The sequence below is a fragment of the Hipposideros armiger genome, unplaced genomic scaffold (genome assembly GCF_001890085.2).
Source record: "Hipposideros armiger isolate ML-2016 unplaced genomic scaffold, ASM189008v1 scaffold_909, whole genome shotgun sequence".
Classification (NCBI taxonomy): Eukaryota; Metazoa; Chordata; class Mammalia; order Chiroptera; family Hipposideridae; genus Hipposideros; species Hipposideros armiger.
The window spans coordinates 269,471-291,236 of NW_017732259.1; the positions used below are offsets into that span (position 1 = coordinate 269,471).

Sequence of the window (21,766 nt, forward strand, 5' to 3'; positions counted from 1 at the left end):
GGTTCCAGCCTACGCCATCGCCGGCGACTCCAGGCAGCCCAGCTCCAGGTTGAGCTGTTGTTCAGCATCTTAGCTGTAGAGGGCAGTGTCACTGGCCCTTATATGTGGAATCCGAACCGGGGCCCTCTGGCATCCCAAGCCAGTTCTTAACCATCACGCCACTCTGCCGCCCGAGAATTATCTATTTTTAAAATGAGTCCTTACCCATACAGGGTTATCACTATCTGAATATAGTTAATCTATAGGTATGGCCGAAGGAATTCAAGATGGCCATTTGAGTCAAGTGGGCTGCAACCAGGCCAGGCTCCCATCTGTGACAGAGTTTGATAAAGGATGGGTTTCTCTCTTTGTTAGCAGCTAGCAAAGCATAGGGTTGAACCCCTAACAGCTTGCCTGCCTTAATCATCAGTTATGAGTTGTTCAACCAAACATATATCAAAACCTCTTCTAGGACTATTTGGATACTGCCAATGTTGAATGCTAGTGTAAGACACAGCAACCCAATAAAGGTAAAAATAGGGAGTTATCTTAGCATGTGGCTCTATCTCCTGCCTGTATTGCTTTATGGGCTGGGAAAGAATCTGTGCCTAGCTGAAGACACTGTCCAAAGCCTAGCTTCACAATAAAGGTCCAATCTGATTTCTCATTTGCTTTTAATATTTACTCTGTTTCAGTCTATGAGCCAGTGGGAAAGTTACATTACAGTTAGAATACCACCCACCACATAAACAGGTTAGAACTAGAAGCACTGAAACAAGTTGTAATGTCTTTATATTAAGTGTCCCCTTCACTTTCCAGCTCTTGGTGGGTACTTTAGTATTCACAGGTTCATGAATGTTTGAGCTGACTAAGATCTTAGAAATCCTCCCACCCAACTTCTAGGCTAATACAGAGGAGGGATGCGCCACCCCCACCAAACCACAGAGTTAGTAAATGGCAAAGTCAGAATTTAAATATGGATTTTCCAACTCTATGTTGAAGTCACTCCACTCAACCAGAAATATAATCTGAATTTTGCTCTTGAAAAATTTCAACCTAGGATATGTGAAAAAAGAAAAATAAATAAATAAAACAGAGGGGAGGAGGTTCAGAAACAACCAGAGAGTGATTTTTAGGACAGAATTTAACAGACCACTTACTTTGTAGATGAGTAAGAGTTCAAAGAAGGAAGAGGCTAATATGGACTTTGGGAGTATGTTCCCTCTTCAAAAAATGGAATCTTTCCCCACATATTTTATATGCCCTAACACTTCACACAGTTAATAAAAGCAAATACCCACTGCATGGTTGTTAAATGGATAGATGGAAATATGGATTTGTAGTTGGGTGAGTGCGTACCCTGGAGAATGGAAACCGTTATATAGGAAAGTGGGAGTTAATAGGAGGTAGAATCAGAGGACAATGTGGAGGCTAGAGAATATTGAAATGAGCATGATTTACTTAGAGGCTGTTGAGAAAGCAAACTGCCTGAAGCATGGGACACTTACTAGGAAGTAGCAGATGACGTATTTGGACGCTGACTTCCCAGCGTCATGCAGCTGATCGTCGCCTAGTCCCATCTCTTCCCTGGGTTATGTTTAGACTGGTGGTGGAATTGCAGGGAGTGTCTCAGGAACTTGTTAACGAATCCGGACTCCCACATACGAAACGAGATTGCTGAGTGTGTGTGGTCGTTGGTATTCTTTTCTGTTCTTTTTCTATGAAAACAGCAACAGATGGGAGAAGGGGGCCAAGAGGAGTGGAAATTCAGGAGAAAAGTTAAAATTGCCCCATCTCCTCTCTTGCTGGGTCTGCTGTTGTCAATAAACCCCAGGGGAAAGGCAGATGGTAGAAGATCAAGCTTGGCTTTTACACAGTCGAAGGCTGATTGGCATCCCTTTCTTAGTTGCCCCATACAAGGGTCTAGGGAATGTAGAGAAATCACTCATCACCTAAACCAGCTGTGTTATGGAACGTGGTTTAGGGTTTCTGCACCTTGATTTCCTCATGTATATTGGGGAAATGGTGGAGTCTCATAGAACTTTAAGAAATGAATGGAACTAATGTATTCAAGTGCTTTATTTTAGTGCCTGAGGTAGAGTAATTATTCTATAAAGTTTGGTGGAGCTCATGAGGATGCTGGTCAACACACTTGTGAAGATTTATAAAAAGGTGCATTGACCCTTTAAGGAAGCAACATGTGTTCAAAATCCTCTTTGTCTCCTCCACCTCATCTCACTTGATTCAGCATGATAGCCATTTTACAGTCCCTTGAACATCCCCTTGTTTTGGCCTCAGTACCTTGGCACCTGCTATTCTATCTGCTTGGAAGACACCTCTCCTGGAGCTTTAAGTGGCTGCCTCCTACTCTCTTTCAGGTTTCAACTCAAATGGCACCTCCTCAAGGAAGACTTATCTAACAGAGGTAAAGCAAAGGCCCCTTTTCTCAATTTTTCTCTGCCACATGGTTCTATTTTAAGTTTCCCTAGTGTATTAGTATCTCAAAGTGATCTTATTTATATGTTTGCTTACAAGATTACTCAGTCTTGTTCACTACCTAAAATGTGCCTGCATATATTAAGTGATCACCAGACATCTAATGACTGGTGGGCAGATTGACAAGACAGGACCCCAAAGCATATACATGTAAAATAGTATTCATTATAGCTTCAAAGAAGTTATCACATTCCGAAAAGAGAATACCCAAAGCAAACCACACACAACAGCATTAGGCTTTAATACAAAATTGTAAAATATCTCTCTTTCTCTCTCTCTCCTTCCCTCCTTTCCTTTTTCCTGTTCAGTCTAGCAGTGATGGTCAAATTAGAGTAAGGTGTTGGAAATTGTGGCCAGGTTCCTTCTCTTAAAAGAAAGTCAAAAGTTGAGAAAAGTTGCAAGTCTTTTAGACGCCACTTGTTTGCCCACAGTCTGGTGAAACAAACATTTATTGTCCAAGGTTCAGGCTCCCCTCCTTACTTTCCCCCTCACATCTGGGGTTTGAAGTGAAGAGAATGTAATAAACTATAGTGCACTTGTAATTCCTATGAGTTTAGACCAGTGGCCTGCATATGCTAGATGCTTAATAATTTCTACTGGTCTTAATACTTACATAAAAGCCTAAAGAGTATCAGAGGACTTCACACATTCTAGAGATATTATTTAATTTGTGGTCTAAAGCCTGGAGAGTCAATCTTTCCATCTTCAAAAAACCCACATACAGTTAAATAATCGTTCAGGAATGTGAAAGTTCACATTAAGTGAGTATGTGCCTACCTGTCTCTACTTTAAAATTTGTACTAACATCTAGATGGTGTTTCCTAGTTAAATTCAATATTGTTCAATATTTAGGTACTGTTATTTTAATTTTAAATTTCTATTTTTCATAGGCAAAGGACAATTGAGTGGAAGAGTGTTATACCCCTCTCTCTGTAGCTGTTCACGCTGTGAAGCAACCTGTTTTACTGCTGATACCTGTGTTTGTTCTGTTTCCATTGTGCAGAAGGAAACAGTTGTGGCACCTTTATAAAATCATAAATCTATCATTCTACAGAAAACATAGCAAATGAGGAAAGGGAATTATGAGCAATGCCAAAAAGATACTGGGCTTCTAAAACCTTACTGGACTTACGACATGCCTGAGGTTGTGTAAAATGTAGATTCTGAGTGATATCTTGGGTGGAGCCTGAGATTCTGGGTTTCTGACAAGCTATAGGTAATGACTATGCTATTGGTCCTTTGTGTTTATACGCCATACTGTTTGGACCATGTTGCTGGAGAACGTAAAATCACTTTAGAGCAGCGGTTCTCAACCTGTGGGTCGCAACCCCTTTGGGGGTCAAACGACCCTTTCACAGGGATCGCCTAAGACCATCGGAAAACAAAAAGATATTTACATTACGATTCATAACAGTAGCAAAATTACAGTTATAGAGTAGCAACGAAAGTAACTTTATGGTTGGGGGTCACCACAACATGAGGAACTGTATTAAGGGGTCGCGGCATTAGGAAGGTTGAGAACCACTGCTTTAGAGTATTTAGTACTTACAGTTATAGTAACATTAAGCCACTATTACTTTATCTAAGCTGCAAAAACAATCATAACTTCTTCCCCTCCCATCCAGAGGCGGAGCTTATTTCTCCACTCCTAGAATCAGGGTGACCATGTGACTAGCTCTGGCCAACAGATAACAAACAGCAATTTGCCAGAAGGTGAGACTGGAAAAGTATGTGTGCACTGGGACTTGCTCTGTCTTCCTGCTCCTGGAGCCCTGCTATCACCACAGGACTGCGCCCGAGCTAACCTGCTAGAGGATGAAAGTCCACAAGGAAGCCTGCACTCAGTTAGGCCCCAGCCAACAGCAATTGCCATCCCTGTGAACGAAGCCATCCTACCTAGATTATCCAGTCTCCAGCGAATTCTCCAGTTGACCACAGACATTTGAATGAGCACAGGCAAGCTGGCCTATTCAGAGGATCTCTGGAGTCAACCCACAGAACCGTGAAATAAACAATTGTTGTTTTAACCATCAAGTTTTGCTTGATTGCTTTCTAAAGTAGAAACTGATACTTAAAGAAGAAGCTGTAAGAATTCAAGTTAAAAGCACAGGATGCCATTTGCACTTACGATTTTTTTTTTTCCTTCTTGTCTTTCATCTGTGTGGTATAAGTCTGGCCTTATATAATAAAAATTGATAAACGTAGTCATTGCAACAGAATTTAAATTATTTTTCTAATTAAATTTATTTTTATCTCTTATTTTACTATGTTGAATATTTCTGCTTAGGACGTAAGTCACGTGCCCAGGTCACACAGCTTGTCAACGGCAGAATAATTTTCAGCCTAATATAGAGTCAGACATTTCAAGTCTTTTCAATAAGTTATTCAATGTCTCAGAGTCTTCTGCTAAAATGCAAATACAGAATTGCATTCTGAAAGACATGATGTCCAGTGATCACTTTTTTTTCATGTTTGAGGTAATGCAAGGCCCATCAACAAAGCATTGATCTGACGCTGGTATGAGATGACCATGACAAACCCTGTAGGGGAAGGATACATGCAACGGCAGCCAGTCACTGACACAGAGTCCTCAGACCCACAACACCACTGATGCACTCCTCCTTGGCCTCCTTTGCAGGTTTACTCATTGCTGGGCACTCTCCCTGAATTTTGGTGAGCCTTGGCCATCTGGGCGCCTCTCAGAACCTGTCATTCTTAGCCATCATTTTTTTCTTTTTCACAGCCACATGAAATACATATTAATGAGAGTCTTGTGGCCATGGCTTACTGTTCTGACAATTAAGTTCACAAACTTGTTGCAATGATGTTGCTAACCTTTTTTGATATCAGAGGGATTATTCATTATGAATTTGTATCAACTGGACAAACAGCAAACCAAGTTTAATTTGGAAGTGCTGAAAAGGCTGTGTGAAAAAGTTAGACGACCTGAACTTTTGCCAACAATTCATGGCTCTTGCATCATGACAATGCACCAGCTCATACAGCACTGTCTGTGAGGGAGTTTTTAGCCAGTAAACAAATAACTGTATTGAAACACCCTCCCAACTCACCTGATCAGGACCCCAGTGACTTCTTTGTTTATCCAAAGATAAATAAAATATTGAAAGGAAGACATTTTGATGACATTCAGGACATCAAGGGTAATATGACAACAGCTCTGATGGCCATTCCAGAAAAAGACTTCCAAAATTGCTTTGAAGGGTGGACTAGGTGCTGGCATTGGTGCAAAGCTTCCCAGGAGGAGTACTTAAAGGTGACTTTATTGATATTTAGCAATGAGGTACGTAGCAGTTTTTCTAGGATGGTTCATGAACTAAATTGTCAGGCTGCTAATTAAAGGCTGCTAACTAGGGACAAGCACAGTGCTTCCCAATTTTTTAGAGCTGTCCTTCCTACCGAGGCAATCTCTCCCTCTTCTGCCCCCTCCTAATAATTCTTCTATGTTGAGAATCAGCATTAAAAAAAGGCTTTGCAAATTGGTATTCCACAAGCTGAATAAAGCCTGCAGTATCACTTGCTTGGTAATAGAAAAAAATCTGAAAAATTAGAATCAGAAGGCTTTTAATAAAAGCATGCACTTTGAAGGTAGCACAGGCCCTACCACTCCCTATCATCCGGCTATTTCCCACACTCATGTTAACCTTACTGGACTAAGAAGACTTCTGATCATGCATAAACTGGATTCTAATCTTTCTCTCGGGGGATTTGCACCCACTGCCACCACTGTAAAACCACCAAGCAGGTTTCAGAGATTCCGTGATCTGTGTGTCCAGCTGTAACCTCTGTCCGTATCTTCATCTGCTTACCCTTAGCTCTGAACTTTAGATTGCTTTCCCATCATACTCTTCCTTGCCTCCCATCTACCCTAGATCGACCCATTCTATTGAAATTATCTTAAATGATTGTTTTTAAAAGTACCATTTAAAAGACTATCAATCCCACTGTAAAACTCTTACTGTACCCCTGGCCTACCTTATCCATCTCTCATGTTAATATAGTCAGTCTCACACTTGGGCAGATGTGGCAGCCTCCCAACTGCTCTCCTTCTTCCAGTATCCTTTCCGCTGCCTTCCATATTCAAGATTATCATCATAACTATATTGCTTTAACCCACATTTTGGAAACCATACTCCAGGTTGAAAGTCTTCCCAAACTGGCTCTAAGCTAACACTCCAGTCTTCTCTCTCCTTACTCCCCTCCCTCTCTCATACCTGTGCTCCAGACATCCTGAGCATCTCAGAAGCCCCTATAATTTTTTCACAGACTTTGCCTACTGACTGGGAGTAGCCTCCATCCATCCATCTGGTCAACTCCTTGTCCTTTTCCCGGCTCCTCTGACTGGACTTGCTCAATTTATCAGAAAAATTTACCCAATCACAGCTCTTGTTTATATCTCTGCCATAGTATGAATCATATTACTTTGTTATCCATCACCTCCATTCAGATCCAAGAACACTGAAGGCAGGTACCACATTTTATCTAACTCTATCTCATCAGCCAAACCTCCATGTAACTTAAACTAATAAAAACAAATAAGAACAGAAACAGACATTTATGCTAAATAATTAAAAGGCTTCCTCAAGGTGGTTTAGGAGATTAAGAAGTGGTTCCAGAAAATAGGAGATGATTTGAATAGAGAGATAAATGTATTTGACTGGGCAGATGAATTCCCCACAGAAGGCTCACTGTTTATGGATGCTAGGGGGTTTCCAATATGAAATAAATCTGTGAAGCAGACCACATATAAATGACATTAATCTGTGTGACTTGAACTCCAAAAGGTTGGACCTGCCTAGGTTCACATTTTGTTCCTATAAGTCAAATGTAATATAGAGGCTTTTTATATTTCGCTCAGATGCTCTAAGTTATTGATTAGGCAAGAATTCAAACCGGTTAATAAACTCAACTCAACAAGAATCTCTATGAATCAGAGTCTCTCTCTTCTTAGAGGGTGGGCATGTTTACCAGTGCTATGTGACAAGTCCTAAGCTCTTTATATATAATCTCTCATATCTGATTTTCTTCCATACCTTTAAAGGTAGATATTAGAGGGTCCTAAAAGCAGGAAAATAACAAGTCTGTCCTTAGGGAGTTTCATATATCTTCAAGGACAAAATTTGCAATATCTGGAAAATTCTATAAAACAAGATAGTTAAATGTCAAGATATACCCAAGATAGAACTTACTAGAGAATAAATTGGTTCCATTACTTGTGGCTAGGATGAACAGGTGAGACTTTCTAATACCAGGCAGAACAATTGTAGTTGTACCGCTATCCTCATAAATCCCTGAGACCTGACAAAACAGGTTCTTGCACGAGCATCCCCCTGCAGTGCTTGAAGTCTAAATCCTAGAATCACTCCTCGGCACGGTAAAAGCCAACTTAAAGTCAAATGTACCTATGGACTGCAATTCGATACACATGTCACAAGTTGTTCTGGCACACTGGTTTGGAGTTAACAGGTGTCCCAAATAAGTGGGTGAAACCCTGAAAAAAATTTCTTGTGATTGAGGTTAAACACTGTATTGTGACTCTCAAAGAACAGAGCAGAGTCCAGTGCATTTCACAAATATATTTAAACATTGTTACCAACACAGAACATCTTAAGTAACACTGCATTAAATTATTTGCCATCATTAACACTCTGAAAGCAATGTAGGGGGCCAGCCACTCCATAAGATGCAGGAATGAAATGCTCATGAGCTCCCAGAAAAAAACACTGAAGACCCGGAAGACCAACCCTCCATCTGAAGTGGGAACAGCCTCTACAGGAAGGAGTAAGGAAATGAGAACAGGAAGGAAGGGTGGTTCCAAAGTACCAAGAACCGGTTCAGGCAGGGGTCTCAGTCGGTGCCCCCGCCAGACGAAGGAGAGAGGACCAGCATGTTTCTATTTGTGGTGTGGTGGAGTTTCTCAAGGAAAGAAAGCAGCAAAGAGTTACTGAGAGTCAAATGCCCTTTAGGAGGGTGATCTGGTATTATATATTGAAAGTCTTTTAAAAGTCCCCAACCTTTGAATACCAATTCCACTTCTAGAATTGAAATGGAGGAACACAGTTGCCCAAATGTACAAAAGTCTATGTCCCAGTCCATTTAAGCTGCTGCAACAAACTACCATAGACTGAGTGGCTTAAACAACAGACATTTTATTCCACACAGTTTTGGACGTTGCAAGTCTAAAATCAAGGTGCTTGCAGATGTGGTGGTGTCTGGTGAGGACGTGTTTTCTAGTTCATAGATAGCCTTCATCTCATTGTGTCCTCACATGTCAGAAACGGTCAAAGAGCTCTCTGAGGGTCTCTTTTATAAGGACACTAAAACAATTCTTGAGGGCTCCATTCTCACCACCTAATAACCTTCCACCTTGGAAAATCATCACATTGGGTATTAGGTTTCAACATATGAATCTTGGGGGGGACACACACATTCAGTCTATAGTAGTATGTTTATCAGGATGCTCATCATAGCCATTTTATAATGCCTAAGAAACAGAAAGAACCTAATTAGTAAACAAGAGTGAATGGATAAAATAAATAAAATAGAATGGTGTGCAGCCATTGCAGAAACTATCCATTTGTATTCTTGATATGGAAAAATATCAACAGTGAAAAAAATAGTTACAAAGTAATATGCACAATGTTATCATACATTTAGAAAATATATATGAAATAGACATTCTAAAAAATACATATCCAAGACTTCATGTTTTTTCTCTGGATGGTTGAATTTTAGGTGACTTAATATTCATTTAAGTTTTATTTTTCCTGTTTTTTTTCTATTTTTCTCCAATAGAAAGATAAAACTTTAATATCCATGAAAAATACATACAGATTGGCAGTAATAAGAAAACTGAGGAGTAACATAAGCCAGGAGATGCCTAAAGCTTGCACAAACAAGAGTTCTATGTAATGAGGAAACCAATTTTAAGAGCCCTACTAAGTGCTAGGTAGTGTGATAGACAGTGACTTTACATTCTATGTTTGAAATCTAATAGGAGAGAGAAAGTATGGTGTTTTTGTCCGGATTCTACCACTAATGCTTGGCAATCACTTAACATTTCTGGCCCTCCAATTTGTCAGTTATAAAACTAGGAAATGAGTGACACCTGGGTTATATTTTAGGGTTAGAATTTGTGAATGCTTCCATAGAATGCTTCTTGAGATTTAATATTAAACTAGTACTAATGGTAAAGTGCAGATTTCATTCAATGGGTCTAGAGCAGCGGTTTTCAACCTGTAGGTTGCGACCCCTTTGGGGGTCGAATGACCCTTTCATGGAGGTCGCCTAAGACCATCGGAAAACAAAAAGATATTTACATTACGATTCATAACAGTAGCAAAATTACAGTTATAGAGTAGCAACGAAAGTAATTTTATGGTTGGGGGTCACCACAACATGAGGAACTGTTTTAAGGGGTTGCGGCATTAGGAAGGTTGAGAACCGCTGGTCTAGGGAGACCCCTAAGATCCTGCATTTCTAACATGCTCCAAGGCTGCTAGTCCCAGGCTTACACTTTTCAGCTGCAATACTCTAATATACATGATCTCATTGACTTCCCCCATGCATCCTTGAAAATAGCCACCTTTAGCCCTATTTACTGACAATGGGGTGACCTCTAGAAAATCAAACTGATAGAAAATGGCAAAGCAGGAACTCTAATTGAGATCTTTTTACTTTTAGTCTCCAAAATGTTCAATGTCCCATCGATTTCCAAAACACTGTAAGTAGAAATTACTGTCACACTCATATAAAGTGAGTAGTACCAGGGTCATGATCGGTAAAGCTAAGCTGCTACTGGAGTTGAGAAGAATAAGAGGTCACTTTACATGGGGGCGAGAAGAGGACTCAGAAGTCACAGAGGGAATCTGACATTGACCTTGAAGGAGAGCTAGGATGAAGGTAAGCACAAACGGAGAGAGTATGTAGAGCAGTTAGGTATGATACGACATGATCAGAACATTATAACACTGAGAGGGGCCCAGGAGAGCAGGGCACACCTCCTGCACTATATCATGTACGTATTAAAAGAGTCAAAGATACCTCTAAGGTGTTGCGCCTTAGAGACTACAAGCATATGGCAAGCTAAAAGTTTCAAGGCAGCCTGGAAGCCCTTTACCATCAGTCCTCTCCCCTACATAGAGATTCCCTCTGTCCCCACCTACCTCCTCGCCCTCCAGCCCCATACAAGGGGATTCATCTGCTCATCATGACAAGCATTCTAGTTCCCACACTTGTACTTAAGCTTTCACGATGCCCATCCCTTGTATCAGGGCACCTACATCTTGAGTTCTTAAAACTACTTCCTAAACTTTATTTCCTTCAAAGATGCCTTTTAACACTGGTTCCATTTTACCTGTCTGTCAGCTCTTCTCATTTATATGTTCTAGAGACATTTACTCTCAAGCACGGAACAATATATAAATAAGGATGATCAGCGAAGTCCCCAGTGTCTTGATTCACCTTCTGACCTACAGTTCCCAGAGGAAAGCACCAAGTCAGGCCACTTCTTTGGTTTACTCCCACTACTCATGTCATGTGTTGCACATGATAGGTACTTCCTCAGAGCTCTCCATAGTACTACCTTGTTTTAAGAGGAGGATAAAGTTTAATAAAAAGAATAAGCTTCCCTTTTAAACTTGTTTTTCCTAAGTAAATCTCCCAAGGGAAGCCTCAAGGCCCTCATCCTTCGTCTCCACAAGCATCTTCAAAGGCGCTATGTAAACGCCTGCTGTATACTGTGTGCCCACAGAAACAAAAGAGTTCATTCTATCCTTTTGAAATCAGGACTGCCACGCTCCTCTTCTTCTTCTAAATGCTTCATTTTAAAGAAAAGCCATGGTTCATTGCCACTAAAAATTAAAGACAGCAACATAAAGAGTAAGGTCCATGCTGGGGCAAGCGATGACAGAACATTAAAATCACGACTCAGATTTCTCTTTCCTTGAACACTTCTAAAGACAACTAAGGGAAAGCCAATCCCCAGAATGTGTGCTCATTTTTGACTTTTTTCACTTGCACCTGTTGGTGCACACATTATTTTAACTAAAATGAACAAATCGGAGGTGGACTCAGTTGACTCCAAATGGGAGTGTTAAGATAGATCCAAAAAAAAGATAATATGTGATCACCACCCACCTCTTCCATCACAACATGACGTACCAAGAAGAAACAAGGCCGTTTATTATGCAAAGGTTAAGTTTTCAAAAAGAAGGACTTAATGACCTTTTCCTCCTCCAGGCTATACAGTCTGGCCTCTCCAGCTACACCAAGCTTGCTCGTCCACCTCCTTTGAGTTCCGGATGGTGTTTTTTTGTTTGTTTGTTTGTTTTTAAGGCAAAAAGCTATTTATTTATTTATTTATTTATTTATTTATTAGTTTCAGGTGTACGGAACAATGAGATCGTTATCCTTTTCACCCCTCAAAAGAAACAACCCCCCTCCCCCATCTCCTGCCCTCCCACCCCCAATAGCATACTTATCTATTAGAATTCCATTGACTCCATTCCCACACTCCACTTCAGAGTTCCAGATGGTGTTTTGACAATCAGATTCACACTTGATGTACCCCTGAGTCCCTTTCCCATGTGCTGAATCCACATTTTCAGGATTTTTATCCTTTTTCACCCCAGTCCCCAATCACATGTTGGATTGATAGCTTGGGGTAGTTTTCTCGACGCCCAACTACTATGGTGGTTCAGCCAGGCAGGCTCAAGCTCCTGCTCCATACAAACATGGAAAATGGGAAGTGTGGTCTCAAAGCCTGTAAAGCATCCCTCATCAGCGTCCACCACTGAAGGAAGAACAACTGCCAACAGAAACCTGCAGTTGATCTAAAAGAAGAGATTGATCAAGTACACAACAGTCACGTTAATTATAACCTGGTGACTCAGATGTCCTCACAGGACATGCAGAGAAATGTGAAAGATCAAACATGAGGAAATAGAGAACTATTTAGGTGAGTTCTTTTCTTTTTTCTTTTTTACTTTTTTGTGTATTGGACCCTAAGAAGCATGAAATTAAAACTTGTGAAAAACAGCCATATCAGCTTGCTGTGGTGACTCAAAAGTTGTCGTTTCTCCACTCAACTTTGCTGAAACACTTGATTCACGTTGTTCTTATTTAACCTAATTTGCATTGATTTAATCAATGCTGGTATGCTTTAAATACATAATAAATTGGGATTCTGCAACTTAGATGACTTAGAATAGCTAAGTTTCAATAAAGCTCATTTCAATCTGTTAATGTATACAGTTCTGCCAGGGGGTTTAAAACTGTAGAAAAGATGCAAACTTGCCACATTAGAGGTGAGAAAGGCTTAAAGATGCCCTTCAAGTGAAATAATTTGCAGGACAATAATCTGAAAAGCAGTATGTATATAAATTAGACACCTCCTCTACATGTCGGGTAGCATACTTAGAAGACGACTTACATAGGAGTGCAGTGATTTTAATTTTATTCTGTTTCTTTCTTGCTAACACTCAACTCTTCCTTGCCTCTCTGTACCAGCTCTACAAATCAAGTGACATCCAAGTGGGACCTGTTCATGCCCATTTGGCAGGCTCTATCACCACTCTGCCAAGCTGCCGGCTTTGGGAGGATTTTCTAGCTAGCAGCCATGGGGACTGGGTGACCTGCACTCACAGCATTTGCTGAATGGTTGGCCCCTGTTTACCCGTGCCTGCCCCCTTTTAGAGTTTATGGCTCAATCAGCCCGCCTGCTGTCAGGAATAATTGTCTTGGCAAGAGGTGAACACACTTGATGGTGGAGTTGTTTGTCAGTTAAAGTGTTCTGCAGCAACTTGGAGGTGCCAGGACAGAACCTACAGGGGGCCCAGTCTGGAGTTAGGTAGGAGGCAAGAGTGATGGTGAGGTACCCATTAAGAATGGCTAAGAAAGAAGACCACTTTGGTGTGGGACAGCCCCCCCCCCTCCAAAAAAAAAATCTGTGCCCGTGACAAGCTGTGAGACCTTAGATAATCACATGATGTCTCCGTGCCTCTGTTTTGTCACGTGTAAAATTGTTTGATCTTCTACTGTCTCTTCTAGCTCCTCAGACATGTGATGTCTGGGATATTTCAGGTTTGCTTCCTTCCAATGAAATGATGCATCTCAGAGATGAATGACCAGGGCAAAGTTCAAATAAATACAGAATGGAATGATTCACACACCTGTTCACAGGACTTTTCCTGAAAAGTACCACCAGTCTTTGGTGGCTGTCATTCCACTGCTTAATATCTTCAGCTTGGATGCAAGGGATCAAGCCAGTTGCTTGCACGAAGTTGACGCAACCTGGGAGCTTTGGTAATTACCCTCATTCTTACCAAAGTGAGCATCACTATAGATAATGCCCACATTTTTTCAGTTCCTGAGACAAATTGCTGGGGATTCAGAGACAAGCTGGAGAGTCACTTTTGATGAGTGACGTTAGATTCTCCCTATCACCTCCTTGGGCCTCACTGCTAAGAAGGTAGGCTTGCCCACACTCACTTCCAGCAGGGCTTTTCAGCCATCTTTGATGATTTTTTTTAACAGATGACCAACAGGTCCCTGACAATAGCAATGCAGACCCTCTTTAGGCCAGTTGGGGGGGGGGAGAGAGAGAGAGAGAGAGAGAGAGAGAGAGAGAGAGAGAGAGAGAGAGAGAGAGTCGTTTTAAGGACCTATTAATATTGTGAATGAAAATAATCAGGCAAAGATTTCTTTTCATACTTACAAGACACAATTTAGTAACAGTCTCAAAGTTTAGTTAGGGGCGTGTGTATGGAGAGAGTTAGACATCATTATGGTTTAAACAACCCCTTCTCTGCTCATTCTCTAGCACATTCTCCTGGAATGGGGTATATATAGCACAGGGCACTGTAATCACCAACGGGAGCATGTCAGGATCAGCCCGCTGCCTCAGCGCCATACAGCATAATCCTTCCTTAATCCACCACAGAACCCAGAGACATCCATGGAGACTGGGGAAGCCCCATCGGAATCTCAGGCAAGACTCCTTGTACACAGACATACGTTTCTGTTTCTGCCACACTGGGTCTCACGCCACTGGGACCGGGATGGCTTCCCATCCGCCTGGTTTGGGAAGCATCCCCCCATCCACCACCCTAAAAGGACTGGCTGGCTGCAGAACTCCAGCACCCACCAGGAAAAAAAAATCTTAGCGAAGCCCCCGCAATCATTGCCCCCCTCTATCATCTCTCAAGTTGCTTTTCCGACGCAAAGGACCAAACGCTGATTTCTCTACAGATCCCTACGTACCCCTTACACGTAGACCGCTTTCAAGGGGGAGGAGGGACATCCCCAAAAGAGATGGGGGAGAGAAGAGAATAGTTCAATTTCCCACTTGGAAACAGCTTGCTGTCGATGATGATACCCCACACCTTCGTCCCCTCTCCCCTTTTTCTAAAATATGGACAGACACGCTGCAAGTGTTTTCCATTTCATCAAAGAACATATATTACTTTAGCGGTTCGGTAAAATGTTGGTTTTATGCCCACCCCTTTTCAATCTGCCCATGTCTGAGGTGCTCCGGGAAGACGCACAATCGCGAGCAGCTTACGACACTCAGTGAGCAGTAGGTGCCTGTGCAAGCTCGCGCCGCACACCGCCTGGCGAAGGCATAGGAGCCCGGGCGCCGCTCCCCGCTCCCCGCACCGCCGCCCGCGCCTCCCCGCCGCCCTCCGCCCGCAAAGCATGAGCGAGCCCGCTCTCCGCAGCCGCCCCGGGCGCGAATGGCAGGTGGTCTCCGCGGACTCAAAGGTGGCGCCGGTCAGCGGTCCTTTCCAATGACGGACATTAACCAGACTGTGAAATCCTGGGGAGTCGCGAGCCCCGAGTTTGGAGTTTTTTTCCCCCACCACCACGTCACAGTCCGAACTGCAGAGGGAAAGGACCTTGGCAGGAAGGCGAAGCCCGGGCTCCGGCACGTAGTTGGGAAACTTGCGGGTCCTAGAAGTCGCCTCCCCGCTTCGCCAGCCGCCCTTGCAGCCCCAAGCCGAGAAGCAAAGTGAGACATTGTGCGCCTGCCAGATCCGCTGGCCGCGGACCGGGGCTGCCTCGGAAACACAGAGGGGTCTTCTCTCGCCCTGCATATAATTAGCCTGCACACAAAGGGAGCAGCTGAATGGAGGTTGTCACTCTCTGGAAAAGGGTGGGTAAGACACTTTTTAATTAAATTCTTTCCCGAAGATTTTTTTTTTCTTCCCTTTTCTTTGCTGCAGCATCTAACATGGACCAAATCACCATCTCTTTGATCTTTCCGTGGCTGTGAACTTTCTATGCTGCCCAGCTTTCTGCATGCTTAGAGGTGAACGTGTGGCTTTTGGGGAGGGGGGCTCCTTCTTGATGTCAATGTATTTATTTGATTTTTGCCCTTTTCTCCCCCTCCCCCGCTCCCTCTCCCTCGGAATAAAATATGATGTAGATTTCTGACCGAGCGCTTCCAATGGACATTCTCCAGCCTCTCTGGAAAGATTCTCGCTAATGGATTTCCTGCTGCTCGGTCTCTGTCTATACTGGCTGCTGAGGAGGCCCTCGGGGGTGGTCTTGTGTCTGCTGGGGGCCTGCTTTCAGATGCTGCCCGCCGCCCCCAGCGGGTGCCCGCAGCTGTGCCGGTGCGAGGGGCGGCTGCTGTACTGCGAGGCGCTCAACCTCACCGAGGCGCCCCACAATCTGTCCGGCCTGCTGGGCTTGTCCCTGCGCTACAACAGCCTCTCGGAGCTGCGCGCCGGCCAGTTCACGGGGTTAATGCAGCTCACGTGGCTCTATCTGGATCACAATCACATCTGCTCCGTGCAGGGGGACGCCTTTCAGAAACTGCGCCGAGTTAAGGAACTCACACTGAGTTCCAACCAGATCACCCAGCTGGCCAACACCACCTTCCGGCCCATGCCCAACCTGCGCAGCGTGGACCTCTCCTACAACAAGCTGCAGGCGCTGGCGCCGGACCTCTTCCACGGGCTGCGGAAGCTCACCACGCTGCACATGCGGGCCAACGCCATCCAGTTCGTGCCCGTGCGTATCTTCCAGGACTGCCGCAGCCTCAAGTTTCTTGACATCGGATACAATCAGCTCAAGAGTCTGGCGCGCAACTCCTTCGCCGGCTTGTTCAAGCTCACCGAGCTGCACCTGGAGCACAATGACTTGGTCAAGGTGAACTTCGCCCACTTCCCGCGCCTCATCTCCCTGCACTCGCTGTGCCTGAGGAGGAACAAGGTAGCCATTGTGGTCAGCTCGCTGGACTGGGTTTGGAACCTGGAGAAAATGGACCTGTCGGGCAACGAGATCGAGTACATGGAGCCCCATGTGTTCGAGACCGTGCCGCACCTGCAGTCCCTGCAGCTGGACTCCAACCGCCTCACCTACATCGAGCCCCGGATCCTCAACTCCTGGAAGTCGCTGACGAGCATCACCCTAACTGGGAACCTATGGGACTGCGGGCGCAACGTGTGCGCCCTGGCCTCGTGGCTCAGCAACTTCCAGGGGCGCTACGATGGCAACTTGCAGTGCGCCAGCCCCGAGTACGCGCAGGGCGAGGACGTCCTGGATGCCGTGTACGCCTTCCACCTGTGCGAGGATGGGGCCGAGCCCACCAGCGACCATCTGCTCTCGACAGTGACCAACCGCAGTGACCTGGGGCCCCCCGCCAGCCCGGCCACAACGCTAGCTGACGGCAGGGAGGGGCAGCTCGACGGCACGCCGGAGCCGGCGACTGTGGCCCTCCCCAGCGGCGAGCACGCCGAGAACGCCGTGCAGATCCACAAGGTGGTCACAGGCACCATGGCCCTCATTTTCTCCTTCCTCATCGTGGTCCTGGTGCTCTATGTCTCCTGGAAGTGTTTCCCAGCTAGCCTCAGGCAGCTCAGACAGTGCTTTGTCACGCAGCGCAGGAAGCAAAAGCAGAAACAGACCATGCATCAGATGGCTGCCATGTCTGCCCAGGAATACTACGTTGATTACAAACCCAATCACATTGAGGGAGCCCTGGTGATCATCAACGAGTATGGCTCGTGTACCTGCCACCAGCAGCCCGCAAGGGAATGCGAGGTGTGAACATCCCAGTGGCTCTCAACCCGTGCGCTACCAAATACGCCTGGGCAGCCGGGGCGGGCCGGCGAGCGCCAGGCTGGGGTCTCCTTGTCTGTGCTCTGATATGCTCCTTGACTGAAACTGTAAGGGGATCGCTCCCAGAGACTTGACATTTTAGCTTTATTGTGTCTTAAAAACAAACAAACAAAAAGAAATAAAACACAACAAAAAACCCACCCCACAACCTTCAGGACACTCTATCTTAAATTTCATATGACAACTCCTTCCTCCCTTTGAAGATCTGTCCATATTCAGGAATCTGAGAGTGTAAAAAGGTACCAATCATTGATTTTTTTTTTTTGTAAACTAAAATGTTTAAAATAAAATAGCACTTACAGTTTTTACAGACTGGTGTAACCTAAATGAATTGTTACCTGTGTTAAAGAGAAGCAACAGTTAACATTTCCTTCCCTCTGTGTGTGTGTGTGTGTGTGTGTGTGTGTGTGTGTGTGTGTTGGGGGAGGGGTGGCCAGTGTCCAGAGGGGAGATCCAAAAATTAAGGAGCAAAGTATGCAGACTCCATCTGAAATTATAAAAAGGGCAAACAGAGCTCATCGGGTTGATTTACTTCACATGATTAAGGACTAAAAAAACAAGACACTTAATATTATTTTTAGGTGATACTGTGCAATCTAACCACTTTGAAAGCAAGTGAACTGAGGACTGAGCGTCAACGCTCAGCCTTTAAGGCAGAGATCATTGCAAATGGCTTTTACAAGGCAGTGCCAGACAGTTTGTCCTATTAACAAGAAACATATTTGCACTTAATATAACCATTTTTCAAATCAATTAAAAAAATCTCACCCCTGACATTCCCTGGTTCATAATTCTCCTCTGCCTTTGAGTCACCAGGCTTGTTAAGCCTCTGTACCCTTCTCACTACTCTTCCCTGAAAGAGAGCCCCCCAGCTGATGCTCTGTATGGTCTGGCTGAGGAGAAGGAGGCTGAATCCCAAGGTTTGGGGACAAAAGCTGTGCTTTCAGGAGTACATTGCTAAGACTGCAGCAAGCTTGAGCTCTCAGCAGTGACAGCACACTCCTAGTTACTACAGGGGACAGTCCGAAAAATCCTGCCTGGCGATGAATGCCTTCTGGGTAATGCCTTGTAGCAGGAGATTTTAGGGGGTTCGCTTGATGCAGAAGCAGTATGTGTGGGCTGGGGTGGTGGTGGAAGGGGGGGCCGTGGAGCAGATCATCATTTGATCCTGTGTTCCAATATTCCTGAGATGGGGTTCATTTGTTAACCCAGGGCAGAAAAGCTGCCTCCTGTCAGATTGCCTTTTGGTGTAATGCCTGCTCTCCCTGTGTTTTCCTTTTTGTGTGTATTGGGATCAATGATTGCCCCTTCCTACCCTTTGTAGGTTTTCAGGTCCATCATTGACATTTAGGTTGTTTACTGATCTACATTGGTGAGTAGTATCAGTTGGTGGGTGGGGAAGGAGGAAGTGTATGTGTTTTGGATGGGAGGGGTCTTTCACTCACTAACAATTTAAACAAATGTATGACTGAAATCAACTGTCATGGCTGGCTGATGGTGAACAATGAGCCAATGGTGTCCATGTCCAGAAGTCTTCTCAAAGTCAGGTGCTCATCCTCTGAATGACCCTACAGACTGGCTTCTTTCTGTGTTATTTCTCTTTTTGAAGAGAGAAGTCCAAATAGCAGGAAGAGGGATGGGGGTGATAAAACAACACGCCCCCATCTCCCAAAATGCAAATGCCCCCAGCCACCTACGGAAAGAGGCTCACTCAGCTGTTTGATATGCAGAAGGGTATCACCAGGAGATTTACTTAAGCTGAGGACTGGTAGTAGATTTCTACCTATGGAGAAACCCATATGCCTAATAATACTCCTTCTAAAAGGCCCTTTCAAGAGAAATATTTTTGCAAATAACTCTAAGATATTAAGCTTTGGAAGATAGTCTCTCTCTCTCTCTCTCTCTCTCTCTCTCTCTCTCTCTCTCTCTCTCNCACACACACACACACACACACACACCAGCTTAGGAAACTTCATCTTGCTTTGTTTATAATTAAAACATGACATTATGACACGTACCATGAATATAACACCCATTTAAACTGGTAATATTCTACAGGAGAGGTTTGAGAACGTTTGAGGAGGGGGTTTGGATTTAATCTAAGTATGATTGATCATTTGGGGGTGCTGTTTGAAATACTACATCACTCACTCTGAGGGCAGGGGTGGCAGGGACAAGGGGGATGCGTCTCACATCTAAAATTAAACCCTACTAAAGAAGCCTCCTCCAGAAGACCACATACATTGTTTGGGAAAAAAAAATCCCCAAATTGTGGCAATTGAAGGGAATCTCCTTAGATTCCATTGATTCAATCTCCTCGTAGGAAGGTTACTAGAATCCAGGACCAAAAACTGCTCTGGCTTGGTGCACTAAGGGTTGTGCTGGTGTGCTTACAGGGAAAGCTTCTAGAAGCAAAGCCTTCCTGGCAACAGCAGAACCACGGGTTCCCCCCTACCCACTAGAAATAGGGATACTGGAAACTACAACTCATCTCCTATCCCAAGGCTTCCCACCGCCCCACCCCCCCATTCTTCTTTTTTCAATGTAGTCGATGAGAAAATAATCATGCTTTGTTGTATGCTGCTGCTACCCCCACCCCCCAATATGACGAGACACCACACAGGTCGAAGATCTTAAGTCCAAGTAAGTCCATGTAAATCCAATGAAATATCTGTAAAGAGGAATCTGCTATCTGTGACCTGAACAAATGATGGCCAGCGCAAGCCGTGTTCTGACTTTGTGTGTGTATGTCTCTAGGTCTCTGCATTGTGTGTCTTTGCAGGCAAGCAAATACGTTTCTTCCACACGCAGAGGTGTTTGGCTCACATTATTTCATGCTTCTGTGACTCTTGGTTTGGGAAACGGCAGGGGGAGGGGGAAGCCCAGACTAGGGGAAAGCGGTAGCTTTAAATAAGGTTTTGTGATACTTGAAATCTTTTCTTCCTCAAATTAATTAATCTTGAAGCTTCAAGAAACTTGCTCTGACCCCTCTAAGCAAACAACTAAGCATTTAAAAGAGAATCTAATTTTTAAAGGGATAGCGCTTTTTTGTTGTTCCCACAGAGGGTGCTAATCTCATTATCCTGTGCTATCTGAGAAGAATTTAAGGCCACAGTTCACGTCTCTTCCCGGGCATTGTGATGCATTAACCCTCCATTTGCAGTACCTTCCCAACAAAGTACAGCCATGCTATACAGGGTTTTCGAATATTTCTAGAGAACAAAAGTCTTTTACGATGACAAATGACACTCTCACCCCAGTCTTAGCCTTGGCTGTTTTTTAAGTTGCCTCAGAGGGAGCAGGTTAAATGAAACCCATCCTTTGGCCTTTACTGGATGAAAAGGCAGCCCCTGACACTCAGATTTTAGCTTTGATAATTGAGACCACCAGTCCCATCCACACACCAGGCTCCCAGGACTAAAAAGTTGCCATCACAAAGAAAAGGTTATTCCAGTACAAGGAAACTTTTTAAAATCTGTTTTGCACATTCTCCCGAGCTCCTCAAAGTCTATTAGTGCCTTAGCTTTCCTCCCTGCACGCAGGAAGGCAGACATTTGGTATGACTTAGCATCAACAACACATTAATGATTATGTGTAAGCAATTAGTGGGGCAAACGCCACTTGTTATTCCTCTTAAGTTTCCTAAGCAAGTGCACACAGGTCACCGGAGGGCTTCAGGCTGCCTGTGTTTTTGGGTTATATCAATCGACTTGTCAGCAAGTTTGGTGCCCATTCTACCTGCCATGTAGAAGAAGGTGCAGATGGATCACACACTGTGGAAAAATGAAAGGCATCAGATGCCCCTCTCACAGAGTACATTATTGAAAGACCAGACTTTATATCTACTTTGGAGAATGGGTATGATAATATTTCAGGGTAGTCAAAATAAGCATCACTTTTCTCCTCTAGATGTTGTGCTGGTTGATTTGAGTTTGACACTAATGAAATGTCAAATAACAAGTTGTTGGCTGGAATACAACTGTTAAACAGGCTCCTAAAATATATTTTGAGAGATGTTGAGGATTACACACACACACACACACACACACACACACACACACACACACAGAGGGTGCCAAAAAATGTATACACATTTTAAGAAAGGAAAAAACTGTATTCAAATTGCAATAATATATACCGATAACAA

The 21,766-nt window shown here is 43.9% G+C and overlaps 2 protein-coding genes across 4 annotated transcripts in view; one reads left to right on the forward strand and one right to left on the reverse strand.

Annotated features, from left to right (window-relative positions):
• The window catches only part of LOC109375177 (catenin alpha-2-like), a 264,518-nt gene extending 248,916 nt beyond the window's left edge, over nucleotides 1–15,602 (reverse strand). The window contains exon 1 of the mRNA XM_019630408.1: nucleotides 15,390–15,602. Coding sequence (XP_019485953.1) covers nucleotides 15,390–15,587 — 198 coding nt within the window. The 5' untranslated portion in view covers nucleotides 15,588–15,602. The remainder of the gene's footprint in view (nucleotides 1–15,389) is intronic.
• Nucleotides 14,397–17,931, forward strand: LRRTM1 (leucine rich repeat transmembrane neuronal 1). Of its 3 annotated transcripts, none has more exons than XM_019630404.1 (2): nucleotides 14,397–15,646; nucleotides 15,920–17,931. In XM_019630404.1, exon 2 carries the CDS (start codon nucleotides 15,979–15,981, stop codon nucleotides 17,545–17,547), a length of 1,569 nt encoding a protein of 522 aa, XP_019485949.1. In that variant the 5' UTR covers nucleotides 14,397–15,646; nucleotides 15,920–15,978; the 3' UTR covers nucleotides 17,548–17,931. The 3 variants fall into 3 exon arrangements, with proteins under 3 accessions (XP_019485949.1, XP_019485952.1, XP_019485951.1); XM_019630407.1 differs by having other exon boundaries at nucleotides 15,564–15,650; XM_019630406.1 differs by lacking the exon at nucleotides 14,397–15,646 and adding an exon at nucleotides 15,715–15,802.
• The last annotated feature ends 3,835 nt before the right edge of the window (nucleotides 17,932–21,766 follow it).